Below are 13895 nucleotides of genomic sequence, written 5' to 3'. Positions count from 1 at the left end.
CAAGAATCAGCAAAAACATTAGTGCATGCCCTCATCATCTCGCGCCTCGGCTACTGCAACCTCCTCCTCTCTGGCCACCCTTCCAACACTCTTGCACCCCTCCAATCTATCCTAAACTCTGCGGCCCGCTTAATCCACCCCTCCCCTTGCTATTCCCCAGCCTCGCCACTCTGCCAATCCCTTCACTGGCTTCCCGTCGCCCAACGACTCCAGTTCAAAACATTAACCATGACCTACAAATCATCTACAACCTGTCTCCTCCTTACATCTATGACCTAGTCTCCCGGTACCTACCTGCACGCAACCTCAGATCCTCACAAGATCTCCTTCTCTACTCCTCTCTTATCTCCTCTTCCCACAATCACGTACAAGATTTCTCCCGTGCCTCCCCCATACTCTGGCACGCTCTACCTCAGCATATCAGACTCTCCCCTACCGTGGAAAGCTTCAAGAGGAACTTGAAGACCCACCTCTTCCGACAAGCCTACAACCTACAATAGCCCTCAGTCCAGTAGACCACTGCGCAACCAGCTCTGTCCTCACCTATTGTACCATCACCCATTCCCTGTAGACTGTGAGCCCTCGCGGGCAGGGTCCTCTCTCCTTCTATACCAGTCTGTTTTGTACTGTTAATGATTGTTGTACGCATACCCTCTTTCACTTGTAAAGCGCCATGGAATAAATGGCGCTATAATAATAAATAATAATTTATTCTAGAATTAACCACTTAGCCACCATAGAGCGCTAACCACTGAGACACCGTACAGTGCTAACCCTTGAGCTTCCGTACAGCACTAACCACTGAGCCACTACAGTTAGGTCCAGAAATATTTGGACAGTGACACAATTTTCGCGAGTTGGGCTCTGCATGCCACCACATTGGATTTGAAATGAAACCTCTACAACAAAATTCAAGTGCAGATTGTAACATTTAATTTGAAGGTTTGAACAAAAATATCTGATAGAAATTGTAGGAATTGTCCACATTTCTTTACAAACACTCCACATTTTTGGAGGTCAAAAGTAATTGGACTAATAAACCAAACCCAAACAAAATATTTTTATTTTCAGTATTTTGTTGCGAATCTTTTGGAGGCAATCACTGCCTTAAGTCTGGAACCCATGGACATCACCAAACGCTGGGTTTCCTCCTTCTTAATGCTTTGCCAGGCCTTTACAGCCGCAGCCTTCAGGTCTTGCTTGTTTGTGGGTCTTTCCGTCTTAAGTCTGGATTTGAGCAAGTGAAATGCATGCTCAATTGGGTTAAGATCTGGTGATTGACTTGGCCATTGCAGAATGTTCCACTTTTTTGCACTCATGAACTCCTGGGTAGCTTTGGCTGTATGCTTGGGGTCATTGTCCATCTGTACTATGAAGCGCCGTCCGATCAACTTTGCGGCATTTGGCTGAATCTGGGCTGAAAGTATATCCCGGTACACTTCAGAATTCATCCGGCTACTCTTGTCTGCTGTTATGTCATCAATAAACACAAGTGACCCAGTGCCATTGAAAGCCATGCATGCCCATGCCATCACGTTGCCTCCACCATGTTTTACAGAGGATGTGGTGTGCCTTGGATCATGTGCCGTTCCCTTTCTTCTCCAAACTTTTTTCTTCCCATCATTCTGGTACAGGTTGATCTTTGTCTCATCTGTCCATAGAATACTTTTCCAGAACTGAGCTGGCTTCATGAGGTGTTTTTCAGCAAATTTAACTCTGGCCTGTCTATTTTTGGAATTGATGAATGGTTTGCATCTAGATGTGAACCCTTTGTATTTACTTTCATGGAGTCTTCTCTTTACTGTTGACTTAGAGACAGATACACCTACTTCACTGAGAGCGTTCTGGACTTCAGTTGATGTTGTGAACGGGTTCTTCTTCACCAAAGAAAGTATGCGGCGATCATCCACCACTGTTGTCATCCGTGGACGCCCAGGCCTTTTTGAGTTCCCAAGTTCACCAGTCAATTCCTTTTTTCTCAGAATGTACCCGACTGTTGATTTTGCTACTCCAAGCATGTCTGCTATCTCTCTGATGGATTTTTTCTTTTTTTTCAGCCTCAGGATGTTCTGCTTCACCTCAATTGAGAGTTCCTTAGACCGCATGTTGTCTGGTCACAGCAACAGCTTCCAAATGCAAAACCACACACCTGTAATCAACCCCAGACCTTTTAACTACTTCATTGATTACAGGTTAACGAGGGAGACGCCTTCAGAGTTAATTGCAGCCCTTAGAGTCCCTTGTCCAATTACTTTTGGTCCCTTGAAAAAGAGGAGGCTATGCATTACAGAGCTACGATTCCTAAACCCTTTCTCCGATTTGGATGTGAAAACTCTCATATTGCAGCTGGGAGTGTGCACTTTCAGCCCATATTATATATATAATTGTATTTCTGAACATGTTTTTGTAAACAGCTAAAATAACAAAACTTGTGTCACTGTCCAAATATTTCTGGCCCTAACTGTATATAGTGCTAACATCTGAGCAACTGTACAGTGCTACCCACTGCTAGGTATAAGTCCCTGTGATGTAAATCTGGTACACATATGGGGATCTGTGATTTATTCTAGTGTCGACACAAACTTGGACTGAGGAGCATGGATGCTTTTAGCCTTTAATCCATAAGATGAGTGCTTTCATCTTGCATGAATCGGGTTCTCGTAATGCGTCCCTCTTATGTCCACAGCCATAAATATACCCCTGCCCTTTATTTATATGCTGCGAGCGGTACGTAATGTAAATGAAGGCAGGCCGCACAGGCGGCGAGTAACACCGAACAAGTTGTTTTCTGAAGACAGGTGCGGAGAGGCTCCAGGTCTTTACCGAATGTATTGTGCGCACATAATGGACCATTAAATCAGGATAATGACCCCCACTCCGCCTGTACAAAGCATTGGACGTAATGGGGGAGAAAATGCTGAGGTGCGCATTACTGAGGTTGGGTCAGAGCGCGGTGTAATTGTCTATCACTCTGCGGCAGAATGGAGCAGCAGAGTATTGCACTGGAAGCAGTGATCGACCATCACCTTCCCTTCCTCCTTGAGAAGGTCAGACGCTCCTGTAATTGTCACATCTGTCTCTGCCCCTCCAGTGGCCTTATTGCTGGTGGGATCTGTTCTCGTCTCATCAGATGGAATTGAAGCAATCTTCCATTTGCTTTTGTTTTAGGCTCTGATTATCGCAGCTTTGCAAGTTGTGAAATTCTGCAGAAATGCCCGGTCAGCAAAGGAAGAAAGGCCGGGATAAAGGAGGGGGAAAGGAGAGGAACGGACCGCGTCTGCATGGACGTGCCAAGGAAAGCTGTTTTATAAGCACTCTCTATCATGCTGAATGTTAAAGGGCTTGTTCCTCTTTTTAAGACTTTTTTTTTTAACTTACTGTTCATATTTAGGGCTGAGGCTATGTACACACTGAGTATGAAATTGCAGAAATTTCTGCAGCAAATCTGCATCTCTTGGCAGAAAAAATGTGCATTTTTTTTCATTTTTTTCAATGCGTTTTTCATGCATTTGGGGTGGAAAAATGCAAGAAAAGAAGGAATGAAAGAATTGACATGCTGCAGATTATTTTCTGCACCAAATCTGCAAGGACAAAAAATGTGCACCACACTTGAGAATTCTCATTGACTTTGCTGGTGTAAGGATTTGCATGAAGTTTTGTGACAAAAACGCATAAAAAAACCCGCCATGTGTACACAACCTAAAAGTCATCTTTGCATCTGCCATTATGGGGTCAATGTGAATCCATGCAGATTGGTATCACTAGTGATTTTTGATGGTATAAGACAAGGGTTAAAGGGAATCTGTCACCAGGTTTTTGCTCCCCCATCTGAGAGCAGCGTAATGTAGAGACAGAGACCCTGATTCCAGCGATGTGTCTATGTGAGCTATTTGCTGTCATTTTGATAAAATCAATGTTTCACCAGCAGCAGATCTAGCAGTTATACAGAGATTATGAATATGCTGGACTACCTGCAGCACACCAAGTAGTCCTGTAATGATAATCTACTGCTGATTAAACAGTGATTTTATCAAAACTACACTAAGCAGCCCAGTAGGTGACAGATCGCTGAAATCAGGATCTCTGCCCCTACGTTGCGTTGCTCTCAGATTAGGAGGCAAAAACCTGGTGACAGATTCCCTTTAAACATTTTGCACCATTTGGCTTTAACAAGCCTTTTCCCTGCTCAGTCAACTGTGGGGACCGTTCACGCTAGTGATGATTCTCTCAGAGAAGCGGATGCCATATATTAATGATACTCAGCTCAAATTGTGATCAGAGCGAAAGCCGAGGGTCATCTACTGTGACCTGATTCTCTGACATGTGATAATCGTAGCACAGATGAGGAGAAGATGGAGAAATACATTTCTCTATCTTCTCCATTGTCTGTGTCCATGGTAACCGGACTGCACTCCGTTATTATCCGAGTGCAGTCCGATGTTTCACACGCAGCCATAGACTTGTATGTTTGAATGTGATATGAATATTGTAGCCACTCGCAGATCTGCACTGCCCCATAATTTAAAGGGAACTTGTCACCAGATTTGGTGATTATAAGCTGTAGCCACCACCACCGGGCTCTTATATACAGCATTCTAACATGCTGTATATAAGCCCAGGCCGCTGTGTAGAACATAAAAACCACTTTATAATACTCTCCTAACAGTTGCGCGGTGGACCTAATGGGTGTCTCCGTTCTCCAGTGCCGGCGCCGCCTCTTTCGGCCTCCTTAGTCCTCCTTCTCTAGCCGCGGTGTATGACGCGTCAAACGTCATCCACACTCGGCGGCATTCAGGTCCTGAGCAGGCAGATCAAAGTATTGTAGTGCGCCTGCGCAGGACCGGAGAGTATGTATGACGTAGCCGCGTCAAGCACATAGGCTTCAGAAGGAGGACGAAGATGGCCGAAAGAAGAGGCGCCGGCACCGGAGAACGGAGACGCCCATATGGCCAACCGCGCGACTGTTAGGTAAGTATTATAAAGTGGTTTTTATGTTCTCACAGCGGCCTGGGCTCTTATATACCGCATGTTAGAATGCTGTATATAAGAGCCCGGTGGTGGTGGCCGCAGCTTATAGGCCGAAAAAGTGGTGACAGGTTCCCTTTAATACTGGTCTGAGTACTATCCTCTAATACATCAGATAACACTTGGCCATGTTATACGCTTGTGTGAGTGATCCCTGATTGTAGTATGTGGTCATAGATATCCTAAAAGAGATAGTCGCTCTCACTGGATCCTCAGAATGAGCTCACTAACATATTCTCAGTTAACTCCTTCTGCAGCCACATAGCACAACATTCCTTCTGCAGACACAACATAAAGGCTATAGATAAATAGTGCAAAATGTTTGTTATTTATTTTATCAGCTTATATAGCGCCATCGTATTCCACAGCGCTTTACAAACATCATCATCACTGTCCCCATTGGGGCTCAAAATCTACATTCCCGATCAGTATGATCTATGTAGTGTGGGAGGAAACCCACGCAAACACGGGGAGAACATACAAACTCCTTGCAGATGGTGTCTTTGGTGGGATTTGAACCCAGGATCCAGCAATGCAAAGGAACAATTTTTAACAAAACCCAATTACAAAAAAATATTTTTAGCCAAATATACATGTATTTAAGTAAGAAAATAAATAGTTGCAGTAAGCAGCATTAGTTACTAATAAAAAGGCTTTTATTTATTTAAAAAAAAATAATAAAAAAAAATATATGTATATGTAGGTATATATATTTATATTTATTTATTTTTCTTGTCTCTGTCCCCCATGGGGCACACAAATTTGAGTTTTTTCTGAACCTTGAACTCACATAAGGGGTCCAATTTATCAATCAGTTAATCAGAGGTTACATTCCCACATAGTGAAAATGCTGCCTTTTCTTCCACTGTGTTTTACTTTGTACAGTTGAAGCCAGAAGTTTACACACACTAAGAGTACTATGCCTTTAAACAATATGGGACCGCCCATATGATGATGTCATGTCTTTGCAAGCTTCTGATAGGTTTATTGGCAACATCTGAGTTAATTAGAGACACACCTGTGGATGTGTTAATGCACACCTGAAACACACTGCTTCTATGTGTAGCATCATGGGAAAGTCAAAAGAAATCAGCCAAGATCTCAGTGAGAGAATTGTGGACTTGTAGAAGCCTGGTCCATCCGTGGGTGCAATTTGCAGATACCTGATGGTGACTCTTTCATCTGTACAAACAATTATATGTAATAGTAGCGAAGAAGGATCAATTGTTTGGATTACCAGCAAAATTGTCATTAAAAATGTAGACACTTTTGGGAACAATTTTTTTATACTAAAAAGCATACATTTTTGGGCTAAAAATAATTGTTCCTACTTGGTTTCATTAAAAAAATGGGAATTTTGGCTTCTACAGGTTCTGCGTTTCACTATAAATTGAGCTAACTGAGAATCTGTTAGTAATCTCTTATTTCTATTCTTCTGAATTCCTTTTAATATGATCTACTAGCTGATCTCAGCCAGCTAACGCTCGGCTCAAGGGTAAACAGCTCTCCTCTCGACCAAGGGTATACAGCTCCCCTCCCTGGTATATAGCTCCCCCCCAAGTGTATACAGCTGTCCTTCACACAAAGGGTATACAGCTCTACTCCCAAGGGAAAACAGCTCCCTTTCCCACAAGGGTATACAGGTTCCCTCCCCCCAAGGGTATACAGCTCTCCTCCCCCCAAGGTATATAGCTCTCCTCCACATGGGAATACAGCTCTCCTCCCCAAGGTTATACAGCTCCCCATCCCATATAATCTATGACTGCATCAAAGTTGAGCTGAACTTTCATATATTCATAAATCAGCATTGAGAAGTTCAGTAGGATACAGATAAGAAATACAGACCCTGTCGGCAGCACAAGCTCACTGACAGATTCTCAGACCACCCCCCCCCCCCCCCCCCCGCTTTACAGGGCTTCAGTTTGTCCTCTCCTGCACTTGTCTCCTGTGTCAGAGACTTTTCATCAATCGCTCAGTTTTGTCCTCCAGCGCTGAGTTAATACTTCGTCAGTATATATCGCCACCATAGATGTTGGAGGCAGCATTATTTGTTCCTCTCGTCTGCCGTCTCCGCTGCTTATCATTTACCATATTTCTGTTTTGTATTCCATGAGGATACAGTGACTGTTGGAACCTGGAAAGGTCACGCTGCACTCTGTGTGCACAATTATTAGGCAATTTGTATGTTTGATGATTCATTTTATTATTGAACAACTGCAGCGCTGTCGTCACTCCAAAAGGTTAATAAACCTGAATATTTAGGAAAGTAAACGTGAGGTTCTTTCTTTCTTAGGTGAATATCTGTGTGCAGAATTATTATGAAAAATGTTCATTTTCCCATCTCAATTGTTTATTTTCATCTTTTAATGTGAGAATAATAACCAAACAACTCAAAGTGGACAAGAATACATATCAATGATCAGTGTGTCCGCCCTTCTTTTCAGTAGCAGTCATAAATTGTGGTGGGTGAACTCGCAGATATCCTGCATGGGCGGGACTAACCTGACTTTAAAAAAAACGGTTCCGACCCGGAATTGATCTCGGATATCCGGTGGGACGCCGGTCCCCATATTAGTCTATGGAGACCAGAATCCAGCGCTTAAAAATGGTGATAGAAGGGATAGGAGGATTAAAGAAAGCGTGCTATACTTACTAAGTCTCTGACACAGCTTCAACTGCTTTCGGGCCGGTCACTCTTCTTCTGGGGCCGCTTACTTACATTCATTCATATTCACTGCTTACCCCGCCCACCGGCAGTCCTGGTGTCTGTGATAGGTTGCAGTCAGACGCGCCCCCAGCCTGTGTGACAGCATCTGACTACTTCCTATCACAGACCCTGTCTGGGTGTCACTATCATGGTATAAAAATAAAAAAATAAATTGGCAAAGGGGTCCCCCGTATTGTGATACCCAGCAGAGATAAACAGGCTGCAGCTTGTTATCTTGGCTGTGTATCAAAACAAGAGGAACCGAAGCGTCTTTTTTTATTATTTAAATAAAGTAATTAAAAACAATGGTGTGCAGTCCCCCCCAATTTTGATACCCAGCCATAATAAAGCCCAACAGCTGAGGGCTGGTATTCTCAGTGTGGGATGACCCATGCTTATTGGGCCCTCCTCAGCCTAAAAATAGCAGCCTGCAGCTGCCCAGGTTTGTCACATCCTTTAGATGTGGCAATTCTGGCACTTTACCCGGCTCATCCTGATTGCTCTGGTGCGTTGGCAGTTGGGGTAATAAGGAGTTAATTACAGCCCACAGCTATGACTGAGCCCTAGATTAATAAATACGGGAGAAATGGAGTACAAAAGCACAGAAAAATTAGAGTAGTGAAAAATTACAAAACTTTATTGATGTAAAGCCCTGGGGCCATGATCTTCTGTCTCCTTTGATGAAGCTTTATACTTTTAGTATGCGAAACGTATAGGTTTTTTCTTCCCTTTTTGGCCTCTACTCCTGTCTGCATCACCACAGGCTGAAGTAAGTGTTTCCTTTGCTCATATGGGCTATTTTGCCCTTGTCTGACTCATGCTCGACATTTATGCCTCTGTTTATATGTATGTCATTGTACTGTGACTCTTTATGGTTTTCAAGGCTTATGTCGACATGATTTCAGACTTTTCACTGTTGCACTTACTTCTCCCGATGGTTTGTTTTTCTGCTATGTAGCATTGTTTGACTCCACACTATGCTTGCTTTTGTACCATTTATTGCAGCAGGAACCGACCTTTCTGTGCTTCCCTTTTCTTTGTCCCCCTCTCCCCATTCTTTTCTCAATTTGTGGATCATTTCTCTCTCATGATTGATTTTACCTGGTTTTACATCAATAAAGTTTTGTAATTTTTCGCTACTTTCATTTTTCTGTGCTTTTGTACTCAATTTCTCTCATATTTATTAGTTTTGCTGCCTTTCTATGTCCTTGTTCACTTCTTGTTTGTGGCCTTGATCTACTTAAGCCATGTGTGTTTGGAATTTTTTTTTGTTGAGCCCTTGATTAGTAATGGGAGGCTTCTATCAGACACCTTCATTACTAATCTGTAAGTGAAAAGAAATAAACACAAACACCGAAAAAAATCCTTTTTTTAAATAAAATACCAAAAACACCCTCTGTCACCAATTTATTAACCCCAAAAACACCCCTGCAGGTCCAACGTAATCCACACCAGGCCTCACAACGATACCAGCTTTGCTACAGCTGAAGGCATAGCGCGTGGCCATAGAACAATGATCTGGCCTATATGTATTAATCACTTTTCAGCAGAGTTGCACAAATCTGGTCCTCCGTCATGTCATGGCTGGCAGGTTCCTATTGACCTGTTGTGAAACTGCACATTGAATTCTTTGAATTTTTGTGTTTTCTGTACACGGGTAGTCTCATGACGGTGTTTGTGTTCACTGTTGTAGAGAAAACAATGGACGGCTCATGCTGTTGAGATCAAAGTTATGTATCCTCTGACTGGTGCACAGAATCTCAGCGCAGGTCTTCTAATGATATCAGGGCACCTGCCATGTAGTTATTCCCTTCAAAGCTTCATTTCTTACCAGCTGCTTATCTTTCTATTACAGACGCATGCCAAGTCTGCTGGAGTATTTAAGTTACTGCTGTAATTTCATGGGCATCCTCGCAGGACCGTTATGCTCGTATAAAGACTATATTGCTTTCATTGAAGGCAGATCATATCAAGTGAAAGAAGCTGAGGTCAACGGAAAAGAAGACCTAAAATATGATCACAAGGAGCCATCACCTAATGTAAGGATTTCTTTTCCTTTTATTTTGTGATCAATCTCAGGTGCAAACCTAATGCATGAACACAGGCGGTAACAGAAATGGCCAATGGTAGGATGCGCCATGTATTTATTAGCAGAACAAACAGGCAGTGGTGCTCACAAGAGACACTCATACACATTAGCCTAATATTGGTTGAACCTGCTAACCACAGGTTTGGCAGACAGTCTAATGTGTATGGGGCTCTAGACAACTGATTGTTGGGGGGACAGGAGTAAGGAACTGGCATGTGGAGCTACTGATCCTCTTGGTGTCCTTGAGATAAGTCGCTGCCAAAGATGTCTTACAGTGGCTCTCTCTTAAGGCCCCGTCACACACAGAGATAAATCTTTGGCAGATCTGTGGTTGCAGTGAAATCATAGACATATTGTTCCATTTGTACACAGCCACAAACCTGGCACTGATTGTCCACAATTTCACTGCAACCACAGATCTGCCGCAGATTTATCTCTGTGTGTGACAGGGCCTTAAGGCCGGTGTCACACTTGCGATTGCCTCGCGTGTATCTCTCGCAAGTCTCGCGTTGCATCACCCGTCATGGACTCGCACTCTCCTCACAGGAGCAGGTTGGTTGCACGCATCTCTATACAGTCGACCCGCTCCTGTGAGGAGCGTGTGAGTCCGTGATGGGTGATGCACCGTGCGACTCGCGTGAGATACACGCGAGGCAATCGCAAGTGTGACACCGGCCTAAAAGAACACAGGAGCCCTCAACCGAATGAGCACTCCTATGTATGAGTCCGGCTTAGTTAGTTACCGGCAGAAGCATCGACCAGCTGACACCATCTAAAGTGCAGGGTGGCTTAACTCAAGTCCTGACTTGACTGTGGGTATAACTAACCAAGCAACAAAGGTATCAATAATGTTCTCAGTTTGGGACATTAGAAACAGAATTGTGGTGGAATATATGTCACTTAGAACAGATGCTACAACCACAAAGCCAACCAAACCAAAGACATAAGATGCTCAAATTGGTTTCCTTGGTTAGAAGTTTGCAAATTAATGTTTGTCACCTATTGGAATTAGCAATCTTAAAAGTCAATATAGACTATTTCACAAGCCTTGCTACATGACTTAGAAGAAGCCAAACCAGAAACTTAATTTGCAGAAACATGTTTCAGGATGTTTGCCCCCTCATCAGGGCAAAGCAGAAGCTCTCATTTGGCTAGTAGAGAGGACTCTGAGTGTAGGTCTAAGGCTGGATTCACACAATGGTATGGCATCGGATGTGAGTGCATGGGATGCAATATGCTAATGACCCTCGGCTCCCACAGTTCTGCCAGTGTGAGCTGAGTGTCATACAACTGTGATTCGATCCTGAGATCGGATCACAGCTGCGGGGGAGAGGGAGGCATTAATCTCCCCATCTCCTCCATTGTCAGCCTGTGCGTATATGACAATGCACTTGGATGTCATCTGAGTGCAGTCCGATGTTTCACCCGTTGACTTGCATAGGTGTGAGTGACACGTCTCTCGTTGACAATCGCAACATGCTGTGACTTTTTGCTCATCCAGAATCTGGATGAGACAAAAGCTGACCATCTGCTCTACCTCATTGACTAACATTGGTCCGAGTGCAATGTGAGACCTTCTCTTATTGCACTCTTGCGAGTCATACCCTCGTGTGAGCGTACCCTTAGGTTGAACATCTCTCTTGGTGGAGAGGGTCAAGCTGGCATGAGGAGACTTATAGGCCATGCAATGCTTCTCTGGGAATATAAATATTCACATTGCCTCTTGGCGCTTGCACTCTAGCATTAACTATTGGCTTTAGCAATCCTAAAAGTCAATATCAATCCTTTAATGAGCCTTGCTGCATAACTAACAATAAGAAACAGACACTCAATTTGCAGACACGTGTTTCGGAGGTGTTGAAGCTTGGAGCAAGCCTCCTTAAGGGGTTGATATTGACTTTTAGGATTTCCTCTTCCTCTCTGGAGGCTGTTTGCAGATGTGTTGGCTAAACATTATTGTGGAATAGAGTTTTCATGATGAACCATGCAGAAAATAACTTGCCTAAAAAAAGAGATGTTCCCACAGAGCGTCAGAAAGGGAGGAAGCAAGGTGCGATCTTCTACTCTTAATCCTTGTGTTTCTTATGTGGGGTGAGGCTAATATCTTCCAAATGCAAAATCCCAATCCCACATCACCACAATAGTAATTTAACAAACAGGAGGGCGCTATTATATATTCAATATTAAGTGGTACTGACATAACCCTTGGCAGGAATAGGGTTAAACTGTCTGAGAGCTAACAACACAGACTCATTAATGAGGTCTTATTAAGAAAAAAGCCTTTAATGAGTCAGAGGGATTAGAAAGCACTGGCCGTGAGTGTACAGTATGGCGGTATTGCAGTACATTGCTTGCAGCATTTATAATTATCTCATTCTGGAGACACACAGGAATTATTAATTAAAGTTCTTGGTAAAGTTTATTAAATTCTTACTAAAAATACAAGAAGAGGCAGGTTCATTGTTTCCTATTCATGGGAACTATCTCTAGTGAGTCTTCAGTTTTGTGTGAAGGCAATGCCATAATTAAGAAATGTATGAATTACAACCAGTTAGTGAAAGTATATACTATATATATGTGTGTGTGTATATTTATATATATATATATACATATAGTATATACTTTCACTAACTGGTTGTAATTCATACATTTCTTAATTATGGCATTACCTTCACACAAAACTTAAGACTCACTAGAGATAGTTCCCATGAATAGGAAACAATGAACCTGCCTCTTCTTGTATTTTTAGTAAGAATGTAATAACCTTTACCAAGAACTTTGATTAATAATTATATATACACACACATACAGTATATACAGTCCATCTCTCTCTCTCTATATTATATTTAAGCAAGCATTGTTGATCTTAGGGAGATCAACATTTCCACTGCGGAGACACCATCACGTGTTTCTCAACGCAGTGATTCTGGAGCAAAGCCTCCTGGGAAGTATGCAAATGAGAAAGCCGCGGAGACACCATGACATGTTTCTCAACGCTGGCAGGAAACTAGCCAGGTCTTTCACCGGGAAGGAACAACCACGGGAAGGGCAGTCTCCAGTCAAGGAGGCCACCTATACCAAACATGGTATCCATCCACAGACAGCCGTTTCGGGGTATTTCTCAACGCAGTGATTCTAGAGCAGCGTTGAGAAACATGTGATGGTGTCTCCGCGGCTTTCTCATTTGCATACTTCCCAGGGGGCTTTGCTCTAGAATCACTGCGTTGAGAAACACGTGATGGTGTCTCCGCAGTGGAAATGTTGATCTCCCGAAGGTCAACAATGCTTGCTTAAGTAGTCTTTTACTAGGCATTGCCCCCACTAGCCAGATTCCTACTCCACACTGATGAGGGGCAAATACCCCGAAACGGCTGTCTGTGGATGGATACCATGTTTGGTATAGGTGGTCTCCTTGACTGGAGACTGCCCTTCCCGTGGTTGTTCCTTCCCGGTGAAAGACCTGGCTAGTTTCCTGCCAGCGTTGAGAAACATGTGATGGTGTCTCCGCGGCTTTCTCATTTGCATCTCTCTATATTATATATATATCTCTCTCTATATATTATATATATATATTGCTCAAAAAATAAAGGGAACACTGAAATACCATTTTGTTGTTTGTGTTCCCTTTTTTTTTTTTTTTAGCAGTGTATATATATATATATATATATATATATATATATATATATATATATATATATATATACTAGAAGGTGGCCGGATTCTACGCATCGGGTATTCTAGAATTTACGTATTGTGTAGTTCATGTATGATTTTTGTTATATATATAGATATAGATATAGATGTTGTTGTGTGTAGTTACCAAGTGTTTGTGTAGGGCCCTGTACATGTTCTGGGTGTTGTCTGGGTGTGACGGGGGGTGAGAGCGGTGTTGTATGCGTGTTGCGTTGTTTGTGGAGCGCTGTGTGTCTGTAGCGTTGTGTGTGTGTTGCGCGGTTTGTGTGTGTGTGGTGTGTTTTGGTGGGAGGTATGTTTTGTGCAATGTGTGTGTTGTGCGGTATGTGCGTATATTTGTGTGTGCAGCATTGTCTGTGTGTGTGGGTGTCTGTGTAGGGC

The 13895-nt window shown here is 43.0% G+C and overlaps 1 protein-coding gene across 1 annotated transcript in view; it reads left to right on the top strand.

The window, feature by feature from the left end:
- The window catches only part of MBOAT2 (membrane bound glycerophospholipid O-acyltransferase 2), a 338336-nt gene that overhangs the window by 263597 nt on the left and 60844 nt on the right, over window positions 1–13895 (top strand). The window contains exon 7 of the mRNA XM_075341088.1: window positions 9588–9771. Within this exon, the coding sequence (XP_075197203.1) occupies window positions 9588–9771 (184 nt within the window). The remainder of the gene's footprint in view (window positions 1–9587; window positions 9772–13895) is intronic.

Source organism: Anomaloglossus baeobatrachus, chromosome 3, assembly GCF_048569485.1.
Source record: "Anomaloglossus baeobatrachus isolate aAnoBae1 chromosome 3, aAnoBae1.hap1, whole genome shotgun sequence".
Taxonomy (NCBI): domain Eukaryota; kingdom Metazoa; phylum Chordata; class Amphibia; order Anura; family Aromobatidae; genus Anomaloglossus; species Anomaloglossus baeobatrachus.
Note: the sequence above shows the minus strand (reverse complement) of the source record. Positions and strands in the feature narration are given on the sequence as shown.